This window comes from Notamacropus eugenii, chromosome 1, assembly GCF_028372415.1.
Source record: "Notamacropus eugenii isolate mMacEug1 chromosome 1, mMacEug1.pri_v2, whole genome shotgun sequence".
In the NCBI taxonomy this organism is placed as follows: domain Eukaryota; kingdom Metazoa; phylum Chordata; class Mammalia; order Diprotodontia; family Macropodidae; genus Notamacropus; species Notamacropus eugenii.
The window spans coordinates 735,963,381-735,990,613 of NC_092872.1; the positions used below are offsets into that span (position 1 = coordinate 735,963,381).

At 52.6% G+C, this 27,233-nt stretch overlaps 2 protein-coding genes across 5 annotated transcripts in view; one reads left to right on the top strand and one right to left on the bottom strand.

Moving 5' to 3' along the window:
• ADISSP (adipose secreted signaling protein) overlaps positions 1-22,944 on the top strand; it is a 37,511-nt gene extending 14,567 nt beyond the window's left edge. Inside the window, exons 4-6 of the mRNA XM_072637052.1 lie at positions 11,475-11,613; positions 20,130-20,252; positions 21,910-22,944. Coding sequence (XP_072493153.1) covers positions 11,475-11,613; positions 20,130-20,252; positions 21,910-22,010 — 363 coding nt within the window. The 3' untranslated portion in view covers positions 22,011-22,944. The remainder of the gene's footprint in view (positions 1-11,474; positions 11,614-20,129; positions 20,253-21,909) is intronic.
• Positions 22,945-23,911: 967 nt separating this feature from the next.
• Positions 23,912-27,233, bottom strand: part of HSPA12B (heat shock protein family A (Hsp70) member 12B) — a 40,063-nt gene continuing 36,741 nt past the window's right edge. For all 4 annotated transcript variants that reach the window (XM_072637049.1, XM_072637050.1, XM_072637048.1 and 1 more), the window contains one exon: positions 23,912-27,131. In XM_072637049.1, the coding sequence (XP_072493150.1) occupies positions 26,491-27,131 (641 nt within the window). In that variant the 3' untranslated portion in view covers positions 23,912-26,490. The remainder of the gene's footprint in view (positions 27,132-27,233) is intronic.

The window sequence follows — 27,233 nt, forward strand, 5'->3', positions numbered from 1 at the left end:
TTAGATTGCCTGCTGAGCCACAGACGTGAGCCCTTGATCCTAGGGGACTGGGCTGGGGACTGTAGAGTGTAGTCTCTGGATATGAGAGGTGACACCTGTATTGTCAGAAGGGCCCTCTCCCCCCAAGATGACTGGGCCAGAGGACAGGGACGCCGCAGAAGGGTGAATATAGGCACATTGATGGGGGCTCATACTTCTTGGGACAGCTTTACCAAGTACTTTCCTGAGTTAGGCTGTGAAAATATCAGTGCCCTTTTAACAGAGGAGGAAACTGAGGTCCCCTCAGTGGCAGGGACTTGATCCCCTTCCCCCTCCCCTGCCTGGATTGCCTTCTTGGTGACCTGTGGGGTGTGGAAAATAAAGGGTTTTTCAGCTAAAGCAGGAGAAGGGGGATGAGTTGATGTATCCTGGAGAGGCTGGGGATGGGGGTGATGGTCATAGCTATGACCTTGGAGAGGCAATGGAGTTGATTGTGCACCTGCCCAGAGACCCCTTTCCAGTGTCCCTCCCTCAAGCAAGACTAGCACGGTCCTTGGGGCACCTACAGGGCAGAGGGGAGGAGAGATGGAGAAGAAGCAGGGGTTGCAGAAAGTGCCCAGGGAGACGCTCAGCTCAGGAGCCCAAGGAAGCAGACAGGAGAGAGCCAGGACAGGGCTGGTCATTGATAGCCTGAGGGCACAGCTCATGGTGGGGCAGGATTCGGAGCTGGAGGGAAGCTTGAGGAGACATCTAGTCCAACAGCTCTCACTGTACATAGAAGGAAACTGAGGTTCAGAGGGTCCTCCTCCATGGAGAGGAAGTGGCAGAGGCAAGCTGGAGGGGGGAAGATGGCTCCCTGAGACCAAGGTGGGGGTGGTGGGTTGGAGATGGGCCTGAGTATGAACACTGAGTGGGGAACCGTGGGCTGGAGGGGAGGATTTAGGGTGTGCACCAGCCAGGAGTAGGGAGCTCAGTGATTAGGGCCTTTGGTGACTCCCCCCCATGTCATTACTCCAAGAGAGGGAGCTGGCAGGAGAGGGGGGATCCTCCTAGCTCAGCTAAACTTTTCAAAAGACAATGGTACACAGACCTCTGGGATGGTGATAGGCCTTCCCCAGCATGGCTCTGGGGTGCTGGGGGGTGGGGTGGCTGGGACCTCGTCATGAGCCACTGAATAACTGGACTGGGGGCTGTGTGTGTGTGTGTGTGTGTGTGTGTGAAAAGAGACAGAGAACAGACGGAGGGGAGACACACACACACACACACACACAGAGGAGAGACAAGTGAAGTCAGCTTTGCACGTAAGCTGTGTGTACAAAGTGAGCTTAGGTTGTTGTCTCCCCAGTGGCAGCCCCTACTCCCAGGCCACCAGCATAGGGGCCACTTCTGGGCTCCCTCTTGGGGAGTATGGTTCCAAGTGTCTGAGATCTATAATAGCTGGCCTAGGCCCTTTTCACAGCCCCCCTTCTTTTGAGGAGCCCCCTTTCCAATCCTCCTCCTCTTCTCTCCCACCAAAGCTTCAGGCTCCCTCAGCTTGTCTTCTTGGTGTACCTCGGTCACTGCTCTGAGCTCTTTTTGAAAATCCCATCCACCCTCAGTAGAGGAGGGCCTGGAAGGCCTGACCATGAAGACTTTCTCTTCCCACGGTGCAGGCCTCCCCTGGGGCCCCCATGGAAGGGCTTGGCCTGCGTTTGGACCCTGGAGCTGGTGTGTGTATCACACAGCACTGTTCATGAGCCCTGGGCCTTGTGGGTGGTCTTGGGCTGATCTGGGCTTTTCCTCCTGCAACACAAAAGAGTCAGAGCTGATGCTCCACTTCCCCCTGCCTGGCGCCAGGAATCCTCTGGGATTGCCCAAGGTGGCAGCGATGTAGGACCCAAGGCAGAGGGCCCCTGGTTCACATTCCAGCTCTGTGCCCTCATCTGGGGGGAGATTCTGTTGAAGTTGCTCCCCAGCTCTGGTCATGGGCTCTCTCCCTGCTCTAGGCCTCTGATTGGACCACCTCCCATTCTCTCTGAGCAGGAATCCCCTCTTAGAGCCTCCTGATGAGCCTTTCTGTTGATGGGGAACTCCCTATGTCAAGAGGGCCTGGATTCTAATCTTGCCTCAGCCACTCACTAGCTGTGTGACCCTGGGCAGATCACTTGGCTTCTCTTAGCCTCACTTTTCTCTTCTGTGAAATGGGCATCATCATAGCACCTTCCTTCCCAGATTGTCCTGAGGATCCAGTGAGATGATAATCCAGTGAATTTATAATGTCTCCCACTCTTGGGAAGGAGAAAAAGTTCAGCTATGACTGTGAGAGGCACTATTTATCAAGAGCCCTGCAGCTGTACAGTCACAGGGCCTGGGTTCAGGTTCTGGTTCTAGCCCTTTGCCAGTTGTGTGACTATGGGGAAACCAGTTACCCTCCCCAGATGGCTGTTGTCCTGTGGGTGCTATAGAGACACTGAAGCCCCTTTCCTCCTCTCCCATCTCCCCCACACACACCCCCTTGGCCACCCTCCCTTCCCCACTGTCTCCCAGGCACCACCCCTCTCCTCTTCCCCTTCCACTGGACAGACATGTCAGGCTGATGGGGGGAATTAGTGGCTCCCATTTTTAGCTTCTCTAATTACTGGTTGGTTGGCTTTGTTCCTGGGAGTCCAAGCTTCTGGGTTCCTCTTCTCTTTCCCCCTCCCCCCCTTGCCCACCATTCCCCCAGGGCCGGGAAGGAGCCAGAGTCAGAACTGAGGAGTTTGTGAAGGGCAGTGGGCGGTGATCATTTCTCATCTGTCCTCACTGGGCAGCTGCTTCCCTCATTTGGGACTTGTGGGGCCAGGGGCTGGGTTTCAGTCCTACTGCTCATACTTTATAGTGGGGTGATGACGGGCAGATCACTCACTCATCTGCGTGATAGAGATGCTAGAGAGTCGCCAGCCTGGGCATCCTGGGATGGTTGTGAAGACAAACGAGAGGACATTGGGGGCTGAGTGGCTTCCCCCGATGTCCCACAGCACACGAGGCGGAGTGAAGGGGGGGTACAGGGGAATGGAACCCTGGGCCTGGATCCAGCCCCATCAATTCTCTGGCTGTGGGACCCTGGGCAAGTCACTTCCTTACCTTGAAACCTCAGTTTCTTCATCTGTAAATGGGGTCATAATTAACAGTTCCTCCCAGGGCTGTCATTACTAGGAGCATCATTAGGATCCTGATTACTGGTCTGAGCATTCTGCTTTATTGTCTCCTCCAATGAATGACCTGTGCCAGCTCCATTCAGGAGTGATGTAGTAGCCAGACTTTAGGGTAGAATGAGGTGGCCACTAAGGGCCTCTTACGGTTCTGAGTTTACATTCTTTTAAGAGTTTAGTCTTTAGAGGCAGTGGAAAGAGCTCTGGTTCAGGAGTTAGTACACCTTTTCTAGAGTCTGGCTGCTGACCTTGGGGAGATATCATTTCTCTCTAGGTCTCAGCTTCCTTAACTGTGACACATTGAGGCATTATGGTCTCTCCTTGTTCAGGCACCCCCAATTCTAGGGTCCTTCTAATGCAGACTGTTTCCTGAGGTGCCTCCCTGCTCTGAAGGTCTGTGTCTCCATTCTCTAGCCTCAGGACCCTCTCAGCTCTGAGAGCCTATGTGCTAGAGACCCTCCCAACTCTGACATTCTGTATTTTAGGTCCGTTTTTGGCTCCTAACAGTTGGGTCCCAAGTTCTTCTAATTCAGACATTCTCTGACATTATCAAATAAGTCAGGGGTAGAAACAAGCTTATGCCTTACTTAAAAACAAAGCCCCCAAAGAATTTGGTCCAGAAGAGACTCTGTCTCCAAAGAAGAGGACAATAGTAGATGGGAGTGGCCACCTAGGCTAGGATTCTTAGAGGGTAGCCTTGAAAGCCAAAGAGGATTTGTAGAGATAGGGAGAAGAGAAAGAGAGAGAGGGAGAAGGCAGAGGGAAGAAAGGGAGGGGAGGAGAGAGGCAGAGGGGAGAGAGGAAGAGGAGGTGGGAGACAAAGGGAAAGGAGGAGATAGAGGGAGAGGAGGAGAGAGATGGAGAGGAGAGAGACAGAGGGAGAGGAGGAAAGAGAGGGAGAGGTGGGAGATAGAGGGAAAGGAGGTGAGAGACAGAGGGAGAGAGTAAGTGGGAGATAGAAAAAAAGGAGGAGAGAGAGGGAGAGGAGGAGAGAGGACAGTCTGGGCTCCTTAGGGAATTGTGGGATCTCTTTCCTTTCCCTCTGCTTTTCCTTTGCTCTACAAAGGGCCCTCGAGTTGGATTTTTGTGACTAGCTGTGTCCTTTGGCCAACTCTCCTAGGGTCTGTAATATCGGTTCAGTTGACATGGTGCTGTGGGCATGTTGACTTGCCCATGAGATGATCTAACCAATGGACTCCTGTGCTCCGTGGTTAGTTTCTACTGTGAGCTCCTCAAAGCCAGTTGGATTCTGGATTAGATCCTCGTGAAGCTTAGAGTACAAAGGAAGAAGGGAGTATGGATGGTTTCATACTTTCCATCCCTGCTGCCTGGAGCCACAGCTTCCAGCCTGTGTCTAGCTGATGAGGTTTCAGAGGTGCCATCTCTATAGTGGAAGAGAGTGACTTGCTGTTTCTTTCTGCCGGGGGGGTCCCAGTTAGGGAGATGGCAAGAGAATCTACTATCTTGCCTCACAGAAGCCCTGTTAAGGTATAGGTACCTGAAGGACTGTTATCTTTATTTTACAGATAAGAAGACTGAGGCCCAGAGCGATAAGGTAGTATGAATGGGGAGATGTAGGTAGTAAGTAGTAGAGATGAATTTCAAACCCAAGGTTTCCCTTAGGATGGGTTCCATTCTCTTTGTATGGCATTCACCATTGACAGGACTGTGTACATTCCAAAAGCCTAGATTTGGGCGTAAGGATTCTAGATAACCTTGCAGAATGCTCATCTGTAAAATGGGAGCATATCCTATGGACTGCTGGCCTCCCAGAGCAGGATGCTTCTGAGGTTCAAGGGAGAGTGTGTGAAAAAGCCCTTTGCAAACTTTAAGGCACTACAGAGTGTCACTTGTTACTGTGGCCAGTATCAATAGTCGGGTTCTCCTGCAGTGAAGCGTGCTTGGTGGCAGCCTGATTGACGGTCAAGGGCCTTAAATCCCGGGCTGGAGGCTTTGAGTGTTGTCCTTGAGGCAGTGGGGAGTGCCTGAAGGTTGTTGAGTCGGGGATTGACCCGGTCATGGGATGGATGGTTTGGCAAGATGGCGCCCATCTTGAATCTCTCTTTTAAAATGGTCATTATGTACTGGGCCTAAGAAGGAAATTCAACTTTTAAAATTCTCTTTCAAAGTGAATCCAAGGAGATGAATTAGGAGGCTGTTAGGGTAGGCCAAGTGTGCGAGTTTATTGATTGTTGGATAAAAAAGTCAGCCTAGGGTGAAGATAACTGGCTGGAGTCAGGATGAACAGGGGCAATGGGTCCTCTGAGGAGGGAGGGAGCCCTGTGGGCCTCATGGGGAAGCTCTCCAGGAAGGGCTGGGCAAGATTTAGAGACTAAGAGGGTGGGAAACCTGTGGCCCCCAGGGTGCAGGCTCTCTCCACCCCTGATTTAGAGAGACTGGGTGGACATTCTCCATCGGAGCAGCATTAATGACAGCAGGTGGTCAGGTGGGCCAAGGGCTGGCAAGATGGGGGTGAAGGGGAGTGGGAAATGGGGTTGGACCAGCCCAGATAGAGAAGATGGTAGTTTGGGGCCAGGGAGTGTGATTCCTTGAATGCCAGTTCAAGAAGTCCAGGCTTCATTCTGTTGCTTGGTAATGGTGAGCCATTGTGGGTTCCAGGTAATAGGAGGTAAAACTAGAACTGCTGCTGCTGCTGCTGATAGAAATCATCAGGACTTGGGGATGGGATCTGTAGGGAGAGGAGAGTGGGGAATTGAGGGGTACAGTGGGATCTTAGAAGGATGATGGTGCCCTAGACAGCAGGAGAGACAATTTCAAGAGAAGGAGGAGGGATTGAGGGAAGGACAATGCATTGTGTTTTGGAAACGATGCCTTTGGGATGCCTCCAGGCCGGCCAGTACAAAGTGTCCCACAGGCATCTGGTGATAAAGGACCAAAGTGTGGAGAGATGAGGGTTGCATGCATCTGGGCATCATCTGCATAGAGGTCATTGAACCCTTAGAAAGTGCTGAATTTAAGGAGAAAGAAAATGGCTAGAGAAGGGCAGAGGGCCCTGGACAGACTTAGGGGCCAGGGGGTATGGTGTGGATGCTGACGATTCAGCAAAGGATCGTGGGGAAGATGGGGGAGAACCAAGAGGGAGGAGGGGTGGTCCGTGGCATCCAGGCCTCAGAAAGAAAGGAGAGGACTGAGAAGGGCCTTTGGATTGGGCTGGTGAGAGGTCACTGGGAACTTGGGAGAGAACAGCAGAGGCTGGTGGTGTGGGCAATGCTGAAAAGATTGGGGGGAAGGGAGGGAACGGAGGAAGGGAAGGAGGAAGATTGCCTGGCTCCTGGGGGAGGAGTGGACAAAGCTCCGGCTTCCTCCCTCTCTTTCTCTACCTAGGCTGCTTAGGTTCACAGTCCCTGCAGAAAGAAGCAGGCCTCTCCTGTCTCCCCATGTTTCTTTTCCTTTCCCCGCCTCCCCCCCATCTCTCGCTTCTCATTCATTCCCTCTTCTCTTTCTCATCTTTCTCTCTGCCTGTCTAATTTTCTTTCTCTATGTCTTTTCCCCTTTTCCTCTTCTCTCTTTCTCATTCTCTCTCCCTTTTTCTCACTCTCTCATCCCTTCTCCTTCTCTCTCTCACATTTTCTTTTTCTCTCTCCTCTCTCTCACATTCCCTTTCTCTCATTTTCTGGCACAGGGTCAGCATTTAGGAAAGTGGTTGCATTTTTCTCACGATTAGATGTTGAACTGTTTTCCTTCTGAGAAATTTTCCAGGAAGAACAGCTTGGAACTCAGTGGGTATTAGGCTGTGTGTGTGTGTGTGTGTGTGTGTGTGTGTGTGTGTGTGTGTGTACACGTGCATCTCCCCCCATGTGTCTCTGGTGGCTCTGACTGACCCATGACCGGGTGACGCAGCCCCTGGCTAGGCCTTGGTTCTTTTCATGTTGACAGAAGCTCAGGGCTCGCACACTTTACCCTTTACCCTTTCCTCCCAACAACCGTGTCTGGCATGAGGTAGTTGAGGCCCAGCTGGGTGAAGGATACCTGCCCAAGGCAAAACCTTGAGCACGAGGAGGAACTGGGCCATGAGGCTTCTGGCTCCTGGTGTCTTTTCCTTGAGTTCCCTGTCATTGATGGGAACAGACAGCATAGTTGGAGAGGAAGTCACAGTGGGGCTAGCCTTGGCCTCGGGGAGCTGGGTTCCAATCCTCCCTCAGACACTTAGTAGCTGTTGTTTGATTCTGGGTGAGTCACGTCAGTCCGAGGTCTGTGGTCTGTGAGACCATGTGGGCCTGGCCCAGGGCTCAGAACAGCTACTTAGCTGGTCTCAGTATTGGCGAAGGTGCTGGTCATGTTGGGTGTTCAGGGAGGCCTTCCTGGGGTGAGGTAGGAGGTGGGAGGCTTTCCTAGGATGGAGCAGTCAGGAGCCTGGGTCCGCAGTGGGAGGGCTTGGGCTTTGAAGGATTTGCGCAGGGGCAAGGCTTCGTCGGGCTCAGGATTGACCCTGGGAGGGTGATGGGAGCATGGTGGTGTGGGGTGATGGGTAGTGGAGTGCCAGCTTCCAGTGTCTGGGAGCAGGGTGGATGAAATAATGAGAACGGGGGAGCCAAGGGCTGCCTTTCCTCTTCACACTTTAAGGGTGAGGAGTTGGCTGGGAGAGGTTTAGAGCTGGCTGCCTAACTCCTGTTTAGTGGAACAATCATTTATTAAGCACCTACTGTGTGCATCAGATCAGTAAATAAGCACTTACTGAGTGCCAGGTGCTAGGGATTCAGAGGCTTACATTAGCATAAGCACTTGGTGGGGGGGGAACACCTTTACCAATGCAGATTGGCACCTTCCCTGAAATTTACAGTCTCAGTTGTCTAGAGCACTGAGCAGTTCAGTGACCAGCCCAGGGTCACACAGCCAGGATGTGTCCAAGGGAGGACTCAAACCCAGACCTTCTTGGATTACATGCTGGCTCTGTAGCCCCTGACCCCTCAGGATGCATGCTTTCCTTTCCTCTAATGGGACCTGTGTGAGTTGGGTGTGTCTGTGCTGTTCATGTTTATAAGGAGATATCTGATTGTGTTGCCATCCTTCTACTCCACCAGCTGACCTTCAGAAGCTGCTGGGCTCTGGCCGACTGCTTGGCTCTCCTCTTCCTCTCCCCAATGAGGGTGTGTGCGCCCCCCCTTGCCTCTTTCCCTGACACCTACAGGCAGCATCAACATTTCTCCTGTTCCTAAAATGAGCCTTTGGGGAAAGAGACACGGAGTCCTTGGTGTACATGTTGGGCCCTGCAGGGTGGAATTGGTAGGATTTAATGCAAATAGATGCTGAATTTGTACCCCTGGAAACCTCGGGGGGCTTGGCCCCAGCCTTTGATTTATTGCTGTTGGGAACTCCCAATGAGAGTCTCACTCTGTTAACAACAGCATGGATTGTTGTAGCCAGTGGCCAGGAGCGCTGTCCCAGCAGCCTTTGTGCTTTACAGTTCTTGTCTCTGGGGGTGTGTGGGGTGGTGGGAGCTGTTGTTACGTAACCCCGTAGCTGTAGAAGTTTCATATCTCTCCCCTCTCTTTATCCTATCTCTTGTGCCTGTCTCTCTGTCTGCTGATACAGCTAGGGGCTCAGAGTGCTGGACGTGGAGTCAGGAAGGCCCGAGTTCAAATATGGCCTCAGATACATACTTGGTATGTGACCCTGGGCAAGCCACTGAACCCCATTTGCCTCAGTTCCCTCATCTGTGAAACGTGGAGGATAACAGTACCTATCTCAAATGAGATGAGAGTCTGTAACCCTTGTTAGATGCATTGGCTGTCAGTCTGTCTGTCTGTCTGTCTGTCCATCTATCTGTCTACCTACCCACCTCTCTGTGTCTTAACTTGTGACGTCATTGCTTAGAAGGATTTCCCTGGGAGGACGCATCTCCTACCCCTGCACCTGTGACTTAGAGTTGGGTGGAGCTGCCTTGACATCGTGGTAATGTCACCATCGCTATCATCATGATGGCTAAGGTTTGTGTAGTGCCCACTGTGTGCCTGGGACTGTGTTAAACCCTTTACAGATATCTCATTTGATCCTCACAGCAGCCTTGCTGTTCTTATACAGTTTTACAGTTGAGGAAACTGTGACTTGCCTGGAGCCACAACACTAGTAAGCGTCCAGGGTGAGTCCAGGCCTGGTGCTTTAGGCACTGCGGCCTCATCTGGTGTTCTCGCTTGAGTGATCTCAGCCATCCTTTATAAAGAGGAGTGTAAAAAGGTAGGGGAAAGAATTAAAACCAACCAGCCTTTTAACCCCATCTGACAGTGTGTGAAGTATTCTCCATCCGTAGCTAAGAAGGAGGGTTTTTGCCACTCGCTTTCCTTCCTTCTGGCTTCCCTGGGAGGCAGGTTGGGCCGAGTTCATATTCTCTGTCTGACACATGAGGACACTGAATGTCAGGAGGCCCTCGGGCCCCTAGCTAGTAAGGCCTCCTGACCTTGAACTCTGGGCTTCTTGGACCCAGCCGCCCTGACCGCAGGCTGTGGACCATGTTTCTCCTGGGGCCTGGAGCATCAAGGGTCAGGGGGCTCAGGGAACGCCCTGGCCCAGAGTCCTGCCCCCCCTTGGTGCCCCCCCCGCCTCCCCCACCTCAGTGCAGCCCTTCCACCTTTCCTAGGCTTTGCGTGAGTGGAAAGAGGGAGTAAAGAGACGACTGGGGAGTATAGGTGAGGCCAGGACCAAAGAAGAGGGGTCACAGGGGCTGGGCCGGGCATGCCGGGGTTGGGAGAGGGCTTCAGGGTGGCAGCAAGGCAGGGCAGGAGGTTGTTTGGGTTCCTAGGAGAAGGAAGGGAAGGGATGTGAATGAGGGGGCACCAGGAAAGGATGCCATGATCCATGTCCTGAATGGATGGATGGACAGATTCTGGTGATGGCAGACAGGAGGGTGATGTTATAAGTCCAGCTGAGCTCTGAGGATCTGCCTAGCCTTGGCTCTGTGGCTGCTGATTGGAGCTCTCCTGCATGGGGACTTGAGCTGAAGTGGCAGGGAGGGGCTGTGTGCTACCTGGTGGGTGGCATTGGACTTAATCTAGAGGCCCTGGGTTTGAATCATTGCTCCTCCACTCACCACCTGGGTGTTCTTTGACTCTGGGCCTCAGTTTCCCTATCTGCCAGATGAAGGGGGGGTCGGGTCCCTATGGATATACGAATCACATTCTGTTTGATTTATTAAGCATTCATTAAACATCCTCTTTGGAGGCAAGAAAGAAAATGTGCCCTCCCGTTCTGCTAGTGTCCGTACCTAGGGCTTTTCTTAGAGGAGCCCACACTCAGGAAGAGAGAGAGAAACACACTCAGGCCCTGCCTTGGGGCCTTCCTTGGGCATGTCACAGCCGGGGGGTCCTGGCTGCCACTCAACGTGACGTGGAGCCAGATGTCCCTTTCTTGTGCCTTGGTTTCCTTCTCTGTAAAATGGGTGCAGTAATCCCAGGCCTGCTTGCTGACCCAAAGAAGGGGGCTTGTGAAGATCAGTGGATGTGCCCGCTCTGCTTTGGGGGAGGTGAAAGAAGAGCCAGCACCTACGCTTGGGGGCTCATGATCTAGCTGGGGAGACAAGGCTGACATTTCTGGAGCTCCCATTTCTTGAGGAAGTTAGGCTGGCTTTGTTGACAAGAAAGCACCCCGTGACGTAATCTGCAAGTCTACACCAAGTAATGTGACCCCCATTTTGCAGAACAGGAAACTGAGGCCCCAGAGAGGGCAAGGAACCTGGCTGTGCCCTCCACAGCTGTCCGTGGCCAAGTCAGGCTCAGGTCTCTGACCGCTGCTCTGTGGCCTCCCAGGAGAGGGAAAGACCAGAGTGATGGGTCAGGGGGATTATTCTGGAAACCATATAGGGGTGGGCAGGGCTTGGTCTGCAGGGGTCCAGGCAGGGGGAGGGGAGGTAGTGGGGATGGGGGGGGCCTGTGCTGGTCTGAGGGCAGGTGGAGCAGGGTTGGGGGTGTGGGGGGATGTGGAGGAAGGGGGAGTATGGGTGTGGGGGCAGGACTGTGGACGTTGTGTGAGATGGGCTTGGCAGGACTAAGTCTAGGGACGCATTCAGAGATGGTCTAGTTAGGGAGACTGGGCATGTGTGCAGGCCAAACGGTAAAAATGGAAAGCCAGTCAACTGACCAAGTCATGTTAACCTCTGTGTGTGTGTGTGTGTGTGTGTGTGTGTGTGTGTGTGTGTATGTGTGTGCGTGCGTGTGCATGTGTGCATGTGTGTGTGCATGCCAGCCTGTCTGTCTGGGGGCTGAGGGCACAGTGAGTGACAAGAGCTGGAGCCTCCCCACCCAGGGCCCTGCCTGTGGCTCCTCTCTTTGCTTATCACCCCCCCCCCTCAACCACTCCCTCCATCCCCCACAGATTGGCTTCCTGAAGATCATGCACAAGTATGAGATCACGTTCACCCTTCCTCCACTGCCCAGACTGGGCAGAGACGTGTGCCCTGTCCCCATCCCCAACCTTCATCTGAAAGTCCTGAGTGTGACTCCTGCTTCTGAAGGTGAGTCCCTCCTGGGGCCTGGAAGGGGATGGACAGAAATGATCCTGCCTTAGGAGAGACCTGGTCCTCTGTCTGATGAGTGGGGCAGGGAGAGGTAGATCCTGTTGCTTTGGGAACCCCTGGTCACCTGTGAGGTCTAGGTTCTACCCTCAGGGAGCCCCTGGGTTAAGAATCACCTAGTTCCTACCCTCAGGGAGCCAGCCGGTACCTGGACTGATGGATATAGGGCCCCACACTTCCAGGAGGCCTCAGCCTGAGCAAGCCCCTGCCCCTGACCCCTGGGAACATCCCAGGTGTGCATCTCCACAATGGTGCTCTACCTAGAGATTCAGGGTTCCTACCCCAGGCTCCCCACCACACCCTCCCCACCACACGCCCTCCCCATGGGTGGCACCAACTTTACCTGCTGGGCTTCTTCAGTCCCAAGCAGTCACCCTGACATCTGCAGGATGCCTGCTCTCCTCATCACAAAATGCCTCCTGCTTTCCTGACTCCTGAGGGGGCCTCCCTTTGTGTTGGGGCCTTCATCATCACATGGTCGGGAAGACCAGGTCATATCCTGCCCCTGGCACTAACTGTGACCTTGGATGGATCACTTCACTCTCTGATTGTCATAGAGAAAACCAGGGAACCAGACTCAGGAACCTAAGGTCTCTTCTTTCAGCTCTGAAATTTAAGTCCCAGACCACCCAAAGGTAGGATTCGAACCCAAGTTCTCTCAACTCCAAATCCAATGCTGTTTATGCTGGATGGAGGAGACCCCTGACTCCTTTGTAGTCCATCTGAATCTCCTGGTCAGATGACTGGGAGGGTGGAGCTGAGGCCCCCCTTACGCCAGGTGAGGCAGGCTGTCAGAATGGGGGCCGGCTGGTCACCTTGGTCTACTCCCTGGCCTTTTTGCCCTCTCTCAGGGTGGGTGGTCTTGCCTCCAGGCAGGAGACATTCTGCCCACTGGGTTGGGTAGCCTCTGGGCACAGTGGAGGTATGAGTAATTCTGGAAGAACCACTCCCAGAGCCCCCTTGAGGCTCAGGGGCCTTGACGGAAGTCTCCTGTTTGCTCTCTCTGGGCAACTTTGACAAGAGGCTGTCCCTTGGGGCCCAGGGACCTCTCACCTCTGTTGGCAGTGCCAGTCACTGCCTCCGCCGGCCCACAGGTCTGATGAAACACCCATCCCCCGCTTCCTCTGCTGGGGGAGCGTTGCCATAGAAACCAGCAAGCCCCAGGCTGGCTTGCCAGCCTCCTCTGGGTACCTGACAACCTTCCCCTCTCCCTTCCTCCAGCTAAACAGGCTGAGAGTCGTCTTTCCAGGACTCCCTTGGAATTCATCCCTCTCCCCGAGGCTCCTGGGTGCTGGGATTCTGAAGGGCCCTCCCCTAGGATTCCCTGCCCACCTGGGGTGGCACAACAGGTAGATGTCAGGCTGGAGTGTGACTCTGTTTGTAACCTCAGGTGCTGTCTCCTTAGCTGTAAGAGGGCATCTTGGCATCTACTTCACTTATAGGCTCAGACGATCTACTTTATCCGAGTGCCCTACAAACCTCAGAGGATTAGCTCTGTGCCCACTCCCACACTTCTTGTCCTCACTCCTTGTCCCTCTCTGTTTCTGGAGGTGATCGAGCCTCCCCTGGAGGTGGAAATGGACCCCCTTGGGGGTCTGAGGGCTTCTGGGCATGCCACTGCTTGCCTCATCTGAGAAATAAAGGTGTTGCCCCTCACATCATTCCATTGGGGTGATGCCTAATGGACCAGGAGTGATATAATCCATCCGGGGCCAGAGGACCTGGTTTCAAATCTTGGCTTGGCCATTTATGTACTTATGTGACTTTGGGTAAGTTGCCTCATTGGATCCTGTACAGACTCAACTCCAGAGGGGACCTTATATGGTGTCTAATCCAACCCACTGATTTCACTGGTGAGCTAAAATGAGGCTTAGAGCAGAGTAAGAGCTCTTGCTCACCATCCTCAGCTAGGACGCAGGTGCCAGAGCCAGGGTTAGAATGCAGGTCTTTGAACTCCCTCTCTTTCCATGATCTGGGCCTCCTGTCTCCCTCATTCTGCTTGTACCTCAGTTCTCTTGTTTGTAAGGAAGAGGGGGTGGGGGTCCTGTGCTTTCCAGCTCTGGATCTCGGGTGGAAGATGGGTGTAGGTGGAGTCTCTGACTGTGGAGGAGCCTCTCCGCACGTTGGTGCCCTGATTGATGAGCCCTTGGCAGAGACACTGAAAAGCTCGTGTCTGCAGCTGCTGCCTTGAAGGAAAGCTGCGTTTTCAGGATCCAGTGCTACTGCCATGGCCGCTTCAGGCAGGCCCTCCCTGCTCTTTGTAGATGGAGCCAGGCTGGAGGTCGTGGGTGGGGGCAGGTGAGGAGGTCTTTTTGTGAAATCAGAGTCCCTTCCACCTTCTTTACTGTTGTCTCCTCTTTGGGACTGGGTCTTGGGGCTCCTTTTGGGCAGGAGCTGTCTCCTATTGGACCAGGGACAACTTGAGGACAAGGATTAATCTTGAACAGCACGGTCTGTGTCTCTGTGCCCCCAGGGATGCTCGGTTCAGGGGAGCCGGCAGGAGGGGGCTGACCCAGGGGGTTGTGAGAAAGCATTATCTGGTTTGGAAATGACAGTCAGAGCTAATGTGAGGCTGAGCTGTGGGAGCTGGGAGGAAGGCAGGAGGAGGAGAGAGATGTTCCCTGTCCCCTCGCCAAGGATCTTGCATACATCACTGGGATGGATTTCATCCTGTATTGACTCGGTGCCCCTGTGGAGTAATCCAGTCTCTCTCTGGGGCCGTAACCGAAACCTGCTTTCTCTCCACATCTCACCTCGATGGTGTCTCAGGGTATCTGAGTCCCCTTGTCTAATGGCATTGTGCTACTTTGGGGCTGTGGGAGCACAGGGGCTGGCCTTCCCCATCCCCTCTCCCAGCCATAAGTTAGGGTTTGGGCGTGACTGGGAGCCAGGGCAAAGCTCAGAGGGAGGGGCTGGCCTGGAGCACTGCCCAGTCACATTCCAGCCAGGAGAGCTGCCAGGCTCCTTTGGGGTAGGACTGGGGGGAAGTTGGGGCAGGAGGCCTAGGGAGCCCTCGTCTAGACGTAAGAAGAACCAGGTCCATTGGCCTGATGGGAGAGACGAGACCCTTGCCCTCCTAGTGCTGCCTGTGACAGGATCCTATTTGTGAGAGACCTCCAACGTTTTTTCATCTGAGCACTCCCACCCCGGTGTAGAGCCCCCCTCTACAACGTCGCTCACCCTGGCATGGAGCTCCCTCCATGACATCGCCCATCCCAGTGTAGAGCCCCCCCATGACGTCGCTGTCGGGGATCCAGCCTCTGCTTGAATACTTAGTTGGTGGGGAGCTCACTGTCTCACAGGACAGTCTTTTCTAATTTTGGACATCTTTCTTTCTTTGATTTTTATTGATATCTTTTAAAAAACATACCATTTTCATTTCCAAATGTATCCCTCCTTTCTCCTCCAGAGAGCCATCCTTGTAACAGAAAAGAGAAGGAAAAAAAAACAGTTCAGCAAAACTGAACCAGGCCATCCCTGATGGCTTGTGTGCTGTTCCACGCCTTGCTGCAGCGAAGGGAAGGCAGAGTCTCAATCCTCACAGCTTCCTACTACCTGGTTGTGGCTGCTCTGCTTGTCTGTTCCCTTGGCATTGGGGCAGGGATGGGGAAGCTTGTTTCCAGGTTCTGCTGACTCCCCACTGCATCAGTTCAGAGAGGTCTTCTGTGCTTCTGTATTCTGTGTATTTGTCCTTTCCTAGCGTGCATTAATATTCCAGGAAAGCTCTGCTGGCTAAAGGCTCTTCAGGACTCGGTTCAAATCTGCCTCCCTTTATCACTGACCAAGCTTTAGCCTTTGGAGCCGTGTAGAGAATATTAAGTCTGATCCTTTGAGCAGATCCCTTGCCCTTTAGACTTGCTGTGCCTGGTCAACTCCAGTACTGGATTTGGAGTCATAAAAGACCTGGGTTCAATTCTCACTTCCGCTATGTGACCCTGGGCAAGTCGCTACACCCATTTTGCCTCAGTTTCCTCATCTGTCAAATGAGATGGAGAAGGAAATGATAAACCACTCCAGTATCTTTGCCAAGAAAGCTCCAAATGGGGTCACATCAGATGTGAGGCAAGTGCCAGAGCCAGGATTAGAACCCAGAGTCTCTGGACTCCCTTTCTTTTCACAGCCTAGGCCTTCTCCTTTGCTCCCTCTGTCTGGACCTCAGTAAAGTCACTTGAGAACACTGGCCACCATTTGCTCCTCTGTAAAATGGGGATGATCATAACACTCATCACAGCATGGTTATGAGATACTTGTAAAGCAGTTTACAAAGTGTTTTATCGATCAGCTGTTATGACTTTTTATGACCTGTGCCAACGAAATCACAGGTCCAGCCCCTAAACCGTACAAAATAATAATGATTTACAGCCTGCTCGCCTAGAGCAGAAAGGAGGATCCATTTTTGGTGCTCTGTTGTACTTCAATTTATCTTGTTAAACATTTCCCAACCACATCGTAATCTGGTTTGGGAGTTTTGTCTAGATCATACAGCTAGAAGGTGTCAGAAAGGAGACTTGAACCCAGGTCTTGGTGGCCCTGAGGCTGCTGCTGTGTTTGGTCTCTTGCGGTGTTGTCTCACTGGTGCCAGTGGGGTCTCATTGGGGTGGGTTCTTGGGGCAGATCTCAGCCTCCTGCTGTCTTCTCATTCATCTTTTCCAAGCCCTTCACAGGGGACCATGCCAACATTTCCTGGCCCCTGGCCACTCCCTGTATGGCTGATCCAGCCCCTTTGCTGAATGGGCGTTTCCTAGAAGTCCCTGAGGCTGCTTTCTTATGCCCCACAGGCTGTGGAAAGGATGCCACCCTCCAAGTCTCCACAGCTGATGTTTTCAGAGACCTGGGTGAGCGAGAGGGGGAAATCCCTTTATTTGCAATGGTGCCACCTTCCTGGGACATTGCTTTTGGTCCAGACCTGTTTTGGTCCAGACCACCATTGCCCAGTGTGGATCATATCCCTTCATATCTTAGAGTTGCCTGGCCTTGCCCAGAGTCAAGGTATATTTGGGGAATGGGAAGGAAGTGGAGTGACTGGCTCAAGGTCACATGGCTGGGATTTGTCAGAGGTGGTCCTAGAAAATCTGGTCCTAGAATCCAGGTCTTTCTGAGACCAAGGCTGGTGGTCCTCTCCTAACCTACATCAGTGATTCTTAAACTTTTGGTCTCAGGACCCCTCTACGTTCCTAAAAATTACTGAGCACCTCAGAGAGCTTTATGTATGTGGGTTCTTTCAGCATTTTTTTTTTTTTGGTTTTTCATCATTTTTGTCACGTCCAACTCTGTGGCCATATTTGGAGTTTTCTTGGCAAAGATACTAGAATGGTTTACCATTTCCTTCTCTAGCTCCTTTAATAGATGAGGAAACTGAGGCAGAGTTAAGTGACTTACCCAAGGTCACACAGCTAGTAAGCGTCTGAGGCAGGATTTGAACTCAGGAAGAGAAGGCTTCGTGACTCCAGCCTGGTGCTTTATTCACTGTGCCACCAACATTTCCCATGTTAGAAATTAAAACTGATAAAATTTTGACACTGATGCATTAAAAATAACAACATATTTTTATAAAAAATAACTACCTCCCCAAATGAAAACTTAGGAGAGGGGCATTGTCTTACAAATTTTTGCAAATCTCTTTCATGTATGGCTTCGTAGAAGAAGCTGGAGTTTACCATCTGCTTCTGATGTGACTTGTTTTCTTTGACATATTTGAAGAAAATCTGGCCTCCTATAGACATCCATGTCTTTTAATAGGCAAATAATCAGTATTATCAAAATTGTTTTGGCCCCACAGGTCCTCTGAAAGGGTCTTGAGGACCCCCAGAGATCTTTGAACCTCACTTGAAGAACTGCTGGCCTAAACTGCCTTGCTGCCTCTCTGTTGCGAGAATGTTGAGGTTAAAGAGCTGGTTTATGTGGGACTAGCTGGAAGATCGCTGAGTGCCCAACATATCCTTCCGCCCCAAAAGCTTTCTAGTCTGCTTCCTTCCTCATTTTCCAGTCTGACCCTGGCTCACTGTTCCCCTGCGCTACCTGCCTGAACTGAAATCCTACTAGAGCTCCTGATAGCCCTGTCAAAAAATGGAATGAGCTAGTTTGCCTGGCTTCTTCTTAGTGAACCCACACTGGGTCTGGTTGATCTCCATTCTGCTTAGGTCTAGCACATCCTTTATTCAGTCATATATCTGGAATTTGAATAGGGAGACATACTATGTTTCCTGGGAATTCCAGAATCTTTTATTTTTTCCTTTTGGAAACTTGGCCCTCCTGCCTTGCCTGGTCTTATGGGGAGATATTCTGTGTTCTTGAGGAGCCTCCGGTCTGCTGGAGAGACATCCTTTACTATTGGGAAACCCCTGGTCTGATGAAGAAGATATCCCTTGTTCATGGGAAATCCCTGGTCCAATGGGGGCGATGTCTTTTGTTTTTGGGAAGTCTTTATGGTCCAGGGGGAAGACAACATCTACCCTTGAGGTGCCTTTGGTCTGGGTAGGAGACATCCGCTGTTTTGGGGTAGTGTCTGGTCCAATAGGGAGACCCTCTCTGGTCTCACTGAGGGTTGTGCAAGGCAGGTGAGCCTGTGCTGGAGGGGGCTCACCGGTGGTCTTCTGCAGCCTCTTTTCCTAGCCTTCTAGATTAGATGCAGAGCTGGGCTATCTCTGAAATATTCATTGCTCATGGAGCCTGTGGTCTGAGCTGTACCTTTTCTCCTCCCTGGCAGTGCCTGCTGCAAACTGAGCTGTTTACTGATAGGTCTCCAGAGCCCTGGGGGCCATTACCTCATTCGCTCAAGTGAGGTGAGACTAGGGCCTAAGGACATGAGAGGCAGCCTTGTCCTCTTGACTGTCTGCTGCACTCGGTGGGGGGAGGGTGGCATGACCTCCCCCCACCCCACTCCTTAATGGGATCCTAGGAATTTGAGTTAGAGGCGCCGTACGGGTGTTACAAATCACCTGGTCCAAAGCCTTCCCTGCGTAGAGGGTGACACAGCCCCCAGAGAGGGGGAGGGATTTTTCACCCAAGTTCATGCAGCTGGAATTCAAACCTAGGTCCTTGGATTGCCAGGTTGGGGTGTCCTGTGCTGTCCCAAGTGGGCCCCCCTGCTTCCCGAGCTCCTCGTGCCTCAGCCTTCCCTTTGCCGTTATCTCCACAGCCTTTTTCTCATGTTGACTCCTCCTGTCTCCTTTCACCCCAGGCTCAGTCACGGAGAGCATCATCAGACTTTTAAAGCAGCTTTATTAGACCTTAATCCTCACCAAACACAGGCATGCCAGTGTTAGAATAGAAGGGATCATGTATGAAACCGCCACGCTGTTACACAGTTTATTTTTATAGAAGTACATTGAATTTAATGTCGTGGCAACAAAATTACTGTTTTTGCCCCTTTCAACTTGGTTTTGTTTTCTTCAGGTTTTTTGATGTGATTTAAGTGGTGTTTCTTTTTTCCTCCCTCCCTCCCTCCTTCCCTCCTTCCCCCCTCCCTCCCTCCCTCCCTCCCTCCCTCCCTCCCTCCCTCCCTCCCTCCCTCCCTCCCTCCCTTCCTTCCTTCCTTCCTTCCTTCCTTCCTTCCTTCCTTCCTTCCTTCCTTCCTTCCTTCCTTCCTTCCTTCCTTCCTTCCTTCCTTCCTCTCTCCCTCCCCTCCTTCCCTGCTCCTTTCTCAGGGTCACTTTCAAGGGAACTGTGAATGTACAAACCAGACTCAGTAGTGGGTGATGTTCCTCAAAGACCAGCAGGTTCCTATCCTGGGTGTTCTAAGTTTCCCAGTTTCTTCCAGACTCCCCCAGCCCTTTTTTGTCCAGCTATCCTACTTCTTCCTCCCATCATAACTCCAGCCATGAACGTTGGCCTTTTCTCCCAGGACACCCAGTTCACATTCGGGCCCTTGTCTCCCCTTCCCCTTCCCCTGAGTCCTTTGGTGTATCTTCTCAGGCTCATGCTGGGGGATGTCTTAGCTGACTTATCTTAAGGACCTGGGCTACCATCTCAGAAGAAGGTGCTCTTTATTAAGTGTGTGACCTCGGGCAAATCCCTGGCTTCTCTGGGCCTTAGTTTCCTTATGTGTAAAATCAAGGGAGCCGGATTAGATGTCCAAGGTCCCCTTCGGCTTTGAGTCCCTTCTCCCTCCACTGTGGAACCAGTTATAAAATATAAACAGACAAGACCATGGAATCCTAGATGTGGGAAGGGCCTGAGACGTCTTTGAGACCAAATCCCCCCATTTTACAGTTGAGGAAACAGTCCAGAGAGGTTGAGGTTGCAGGGTCACAGAGAATAGGATTTGAACTTTGCTTTTTTTCTAGTTCCTATCAAGACTCAATGACCTCTGAAGTCTCTAAATGTGTGGTCTGTGAGTCTGTGACCCCCAAATCAGGAGAACTCATCTGACCACTTGGGCCACTCCCCAAAGAGGACTGATGACAGCTTGTGATGCCCGCCTGGGGACCCCTTGGGCCTCCGTCTCTTTTCCATAGGCTTCTGCGTGAAGTGTGAATACATTGCCCATAAGGAAGGCGTCTTCAAAGAAGAGCTGGTGCTTGCCTCTGAGACCAGTGACAGTGCCACTGTGCGAGTGGTGCTGCAGGCCAGAGTCATGGGTGAGGAAGGGAAGGGGGCAGCCAGCACCACGGACAGAGCCCCTGCTGGGAGTTGCAGGGGCGGGGAGGTTGAGGGAGGCTCTCTGTTTGAGGGGCTTGGTGGAAGGACCCAGGTTCTGTCTGTAGAATGGCCCCTTGGCTGGAGAAATAGCTCCTGCCCCAAGGGAGCCTCTGGTCTAATGGGGAGGGGGTCGCCCCCTCAGAAACAGTCATAGAACCTGGAGCTGACCCTGGGAGAGGGCACCTGGAGGGGAGGTGTTTAGAGGACACTGGGCAGGAAGGAAGGAGGAGCGCTTCGTTCTTGGAGGAGGGCTGAACTGGGATTCAGAAGAGGTAGCAGAGCTTGATCTGGCAGCTTGCGGAGGGTGTGGTAAGATCCTGGTGCTGAATCCCACCAGAGAACAGCCATTCAGAGTCCGCTACGAGACAGCCTGCCTCTCCAGGGAACCTGTCAAACTGTGGCACCTGAAAATATGCCAGATTTGGGTCAGGACCTAGCCAGATTTGGGTCGGGGCTGGGCTATACCCCAGGTTTTTGGTTTTTTCTTTTACTTTGAGACCTTGGCAAGCAAGTCATTTGCCTCTCACCAGGCTCAGTTTCTCTGTCAGTAAAAGGAAGGGATTGGATCATAGCGAGCACTAGAGCAGGCAGGACCCCCAAAAACAAGCGGCTTCCTCTCTGAGGGATGCCTGGATGAAAAAAGATCTCTGAGGAGGTTCACCACGTTGTAAGCTGTGGGGGCTCGGAGGCTGCCTTTGTACCAACTCCCCTGCACCCTCTGCTGGCTGCCAAGGGTAGTGACCACCAGTCACCAGTAGCTCCTGGATTGGAGAGGATTTTTTTCCATTCCCAGAAAGCTTGGGAGGAAGACGAGGACGAGGGGGGTTTTGTCTCCCCAGCTTCATCCTCTCCATCTGTCCTCCTCTTTCATTTCCTGTTGAGTTGTGTGGGGGTGGGGTGACCTCTGGGAAATCACCTTATGTCCTCTGGAAGAGTAAAGAGAAGACTGGATTTGAGGTGACCTGGAGCAGGCTTGCTGGGCTGCAAAAGAGGGGATTGGACCAGGTGGCCCTGGGGTGCTTTGTCGCCTCTGATCCGTACCTGACCCGGGGTTTGCCGTATAGAGATCCCTGACAGATGGCAGTGACTGAGTAAGGATTAGCCATGAGCAGCAGTTACAGGAGGATTTTAGGGAAGGTATGAGGGCCTTGGAGAGTAGGCTGGGTACAAACCCAAGTACTTCTGTGTAAGGCCCTGGGGTCCATGACTGGTGGAGACCTCTGAGGGCAGCCCTTTCACCTTACACATGGGGAAGTTGATGCCCCTGGGAAGTGGCAGAGCTGAGATTCGAACCCAGAGCCTCAGACCTCAGATCTAGCTTGCTTCCTTCTGGAGTTGGTTGAAGTAGATGGTGCTCACTACCTTGATCTGACAGTCTGTGCAGGGTAAGAATACAGAAATAATTAAAGTTGGACCAAGACTTAGAGGATAAGATGCTGGGTCAGTCAGGAGGTATGGATTCCTATCTCAGCTCATGGGAAACTTGCTTTATCTCTGAGCCCCTCCATTTGCTCATCTGTAAAATGGGTGCCAGTTGCTAGTTTTCTAGCAGAGCTGAGGAGAGACTGGAGCTAACCCCTGCTCTCTTGTTTCCAGACCGGCACCATGGCACCCCAATGCTTTTGGATGGGGTGCGCTGCGTGGGCGCGGAGCTGGAATATGACTCGGAACACAGTGACTGGCGTGGTTTCGACTAAGGACCTCCATCCTGCCTCCCTCCGCTCCTCTGCTCCTCCCCCATCCCCACCCTTCCCAATGGAGCAGCTATTGGGGGGAGGGGTCTCCTTTCTGTCCCTGGACTGGATGCTTTGCTATTTGGAAGGGGGAGAGAGGACCAGGAAGAACCTGGGGCCAGGGTGGGGAGGAACCTTTGGTGTCTCCCTTCCCTGAGCCGGGAGGGTCCTGGAATAGGGGCTCCCCATCCCTTCAGCCTTAAATTCCATCCAGATTTTTCTCAGTCTATGTTGCCTGCTGCCCCTTGCAGGGCCCAGTGTTTGGTGTGGGTGGGTGGATGAATGGGCGGGTCTGGGTAGGTAGGGTCTTTTTTCTGGGCTGCCTCCTCTCTGTCTTGTACTGGCATCCCCGCTTTCTCCCTTCTATTCTGATTCAGTGACTGGATGGAATCCTGCCTCCAGAAGGTGGGTCTAGCATTTTTATACAGGGAGGCCTTAGTTGAGGCGAGAAGGGCAAGGGAGACTTCTTCTGTGTGCCTCAGTTTCTCTGGCTGGAAGGCAGCCTTTATGGTGTGGGAAAGAGAAGGGATGTAGGCTAGGCAGGAGGATACCTCTGTCCTCCTTACCCTGACCTCTTGGCCAAGGGTTTCTCCCTCCCTCTGTGCAGTCAGCCTTTCCCGTGGCCCCAGTCCCTAAGCCATAGAGATGCCCACCCTCCTGGCTTGCACCTGTCTTTAGCATTGCTACTGCCATAGTCTGCTGCTTTAGCCGTTTACCCCACCCCCCAAAAGTGGCCAGGGTGGGGGTGGCGGGACTGTGGAAGGAGGCTGGGCACTGGAGGAAGGGTCCTGCTCCAACCTCCTGCGTGCCCACATGTGTGCCTGTCCTGTGTTTGTTGGTTTGTTTTTTAAGTGATGTTGGGATGAAAGCCCAAAGAAATTAAAGGAGAAAAAACAGGTTTCTGTGGTGACCAGACTGAATTCCTGGCTTTCGTTTGAGGGGAAGAGATGGGAGCGGGGTGGGAAGTGGGGCAGAGGTCCTCGTTCCTAGGGAATCATATAACCTCCATGGGTCTGGGTAAGAATCCACTTTTGCTTTTAGACCTCCAAAGACAGGAAGCCCACTCTCTCAAGGCAGCAGGCCATGCATGCACTTCGAGATGGCATGAACCAAAAAATGCACCAGAACTGGGTTGCGGGGGAGAGCTGGAGGTGGTCGTTGGGCCCTATGTCCCAATCCTCACTCCCACTAAATTAGATCAAATCCCCTGCACTGTTTGCTTATCTGGAAAATGAAGAGGTTGGGTCATAGCGTAATCAGGTGCTTCAGACCCTAGCTGTATGACTCTGGGCCTCAGTTTACTCATCTGTCGAAAGATGGTAGGGAAGACCTGATGGGGGCCTCAGCTCCTTTCTGCCTGTACATCCATGACTCTATGACCCCTGTAAGCCTAAAACAGCTCTGGTTCTATGATTTTAGGATTGGTACTGAAGAGAAAGGTCATTTTTTTTGCCTCCTTACTCAAACTTTGTCTGAGAGCCTTGTTCCCCCAGACTAAGAGTTTGTCTTTAGCATATCCTGGCAGCTGTGCTCCCAGGCCACCTCCTCCAGTCCTTCTCACCCAACTCTCCACAAAACAATCTTGGGATTAGGATGACCTTCCCAGGGGATTTCAGCCACTATGCTTCCTGTATGAGGTAGAGGTTTGTTGGAATGGTTGTCTTAGTTAGCAGGATGGAAGAAGGTTGGAGTAATGACCTAACTGTCTCCCTAACAGCTATGTCTCCTTGTCCTCAGGGAAGCCTCCTCCCCTCCAATCCTAGGCCAGGGTTTCAGCCTGTAGGGCCTAGAGATGACCAGTTGACAGCCCAATCCCAGGGCCTATCCATCCCCAACTCCCCTCATCTCGCTTCCAGGCAATGACCTTGAGTATAAATGCTTTATTGAGAATGGGCCTTTCCCCACGTGGCAACCCTAGAGCCACCTCCCCAGTTAAAGAACCATCCAGCCCTTCCTGGTGGTGGGGATGGGTCTTCATTCCTCATGGGAACAGGGGAAATGTGCTCAGACCCTAGAAGAGGTTCCTCAAGGACTTTTCACTGCAGAGGAAGGACCATTTCTCTGAGACCTGCTTGAGTGACTTGAGCTAGACAAGAGATGTTCCGTCCACCCACCCCTACCCTAGGGTCCATTACCCTGATGACAATGACCTTAGTAACACTATCCCAGACAGTAACATGCTTGACTAGGAATAGTATTCCAGTAAGTTCCTGTTAGTAACGTGACCCTATTCTCCCTGCGAATAACTTGACTCCTGATAATAACTCTGGCTAGCAACACCCACCCCTGCTCAGCAGAGTTGTGGTTTCATCACTGCGGCCATCCCCTTGATCATGGCAGCTCACAGCCCACCCATGACTCTGTCCTGTGTGATTTTCATCCATGTGTTGACACAGGTTGGCCAAAGGTCCTCCCAACATGAGAGGAACCGCTCCTCTGTCCTTAAACATTCTCAGTCCGTCTGCTGTCCTTCCCATAGGCTCCATGACTGTCCAGTCGACTATACGCCCCCTTCACAAACGTCCCCAACACCACTTCCTTGCAGGAGGTCATCATTACAGCCTACTCACACCCCCAACCCCGGCCCCCAACTTGTCGTTCTCTGGAGAGACTCCCCCATCACCGGGAGAACGCTTATGTCACAAAGTTGGGACTCAGTGCAGATGGTGGGAAGCACCGAGCAGCTTCCAAAATAACACAGTCTGTTTTCCTCCAGTTCCTCGCTTTCCTCCATCATCCATCTTCAGTGATATACTCACGTCCTCACTCAGCAGACTGGCCATACAGCTGTATGTCACCATCTGGACAACATACATTTTTCATCCATTTGGTTTTTCCCGTATGGATTGTTAGACTAACCTCTTGAGGAATCACTTCTTATTCAGGGATTTCTGTCATGTCCAGAGGTCAGAAATATTACCCCATTAGTACCTTACCTGCTAGTAACTATCCCACCTAGTTAGGTGCCTGCCAGTAACTTGGTTACCTAGTATTATACTTCTGACTAGTAATATTACCCTGTTAGTGAGAACTGAATGTAGTAACCCCCCTCCCCTACTTGTCAAGTACTACATTGCCTAATATTTCCAGACCCTGCCCCATGAGATGAGATGGGTTTATGATCTTCAGAACGCCAAGTAGAGGCTTTATCGGTCTCAGCCCCTTTCTATGGGTCATTGGCCTGTGTCTACCAGTCCCTTGTGTCTTGTGCTTCTGTTGTCCTCCCTTGGGTGGCAGTACCCCCTGGGGAATCACTGAGGTCTTCTTTCCAGTCTTGGCAGGGGGTGCTCCCTGGTAAGCCAGAGAAGTCAGTAAGATAAGAACTTTGCAGAGTCCCTTTTCCCCCAGGTTCTTGTGGGTCCAGGGACACAGGGCTAAGCCATCCCCCCAAAGCTAGGCTCATCAAATCTCCCCTTGTTCCATTTTCCACCCTTGGCTCCTATCCGTGGCAAGATTGGGTCTAGGCCTGGAGGACTGGTGTAAGCTATAAAAATAGGATCTGACTTTACCTGCACTCCTTTCCCCCAGTAAGACAAAGCAAAGCATACAGAGCTATATAGGAAGGAGTCCTCCAGGGGGAGAAGAGGAGGGTTTGAATCTCATCTGTGTTCCTCAGTTACTGGTGGACCCATAGGTAGTTTAACCTTTCTGGGCCTCAGTCTCCCCTGTGGTTCAGATGGTCCCTAAAATCCTTTTTAGCTTCAACATTATGTAATTCTGTGGACAGGGTGGGAAATTGAGATGCTGGGAACCTTCCCCTCCCATTCAAGCCTTTTACATGGGCAGTAGGAGTGACTCTTGACAGTTTGGCCTAACCAGGTATGAATTCAGGGCTCCCCTGGCATGATTCTGGGGAGGACCCTGACCCACCAAACAAATTCTTGCCTCCTACTTTGCAGGGAACCCTCCAGCACCTTCTCGAGGGCTGCCTCTCAGCAGGGCTGCCTGTGCAAACTCCCTGGGGTTGGGTGGTGGGGAGAGCAGTCTCAGCCCAGGAAGAGGTAGGCAAGGACCCCAAGTTGGTCCAGTAGCTCTCTCAATTGGCCTTGGATCCTTGTGCTGTATTTCAGCAAGTCTTTCAAGGTCCCCCTTTCTACCCCGATCCCCAGCATAGCACAGTGGAATGAAGACAGAATTTGGGGTGATAGAAGGGATTTTGGAAAGGAGTAGAGTCCAAGCCTAGAAAAGGAGGATGAAAGACCATGGGCTGGACAGGAAGAAAATGAAATGAACAGGTAGGGAGGGAAAGGAGGCAGAGGAGAGGAGAAAAGGTGGAAATCTGGAGGACAGGTCTGAGAAACAAGACTGGGAGAAGGGATCAGGGATTGTTGGAGGGCACATGGAGGGAGACAGCAGAGGTCTGGGAAGAGGGGGGAGCATGAGAGGGCAAAGGGAAGCCAGAGCTGGAGAATAGGCCCATGGTGGGGTCTCCAGGCCCCTGCCCTCAGTTGGAGAGGAAGTCGATGGTGGCTCGCACAGTCCGGGAGGTGCTGACGTCCACAGCAGTGACCTTGATCTCGGTGTCCCCAAACTGCATAGAGGCCCGAATCTCCCGGCGAGCGGAAGTTGTCCCTGGAGGGGCAGGGGCTAGCTCCAGGCTGATGGCCCCACACTTGCGCACACCAGGGTCGGTTATGTATTGAACATCCTCGGCAGCGCAACAGTAGATATTGATAAGGATGCGGTGCTGGCCAGGCCTGGCAGGGCAGTAGCTGCGCTGAACCACCTCTCCCAGGGCCACAGACTGGTCGGCCGCTACAAAACGCTCAAAGACGTCAGTGCACCAGCTCTTGCCATCCTTGACCAGCAGCTTCTCTGGTGGGTGGCGGCCGGCCACGAATTTGTTAAGGACCCCAACCCCATAGGTGAGTGGCGAGCGGCGCACTCGGACCACGCCAGGGTCCAGGCCAAACAGCACGGCACCCTTCAGGATGGTCAAGCTCACGTCCTGAGGGATGATGACCCGCAGGCCTCGGCCACTGAAGGCCTCCTGCACTGCGTGTTGGAGCACGGCTGATTCGGCAAAGCCGCCCACAAGGAACAAAAACTTCACCCCCTGCACCTCTGGGCGGGCCAGCAGCTCATCTGGGGAGAGAAAGGAGAGCTAAGACCCTGAGCTCTGGCCCTCCCCCCACCTTTCCTTCCCCTCTGGCCAGGCAATGCAAAGCAGCCACCAGCCCCCCAGAG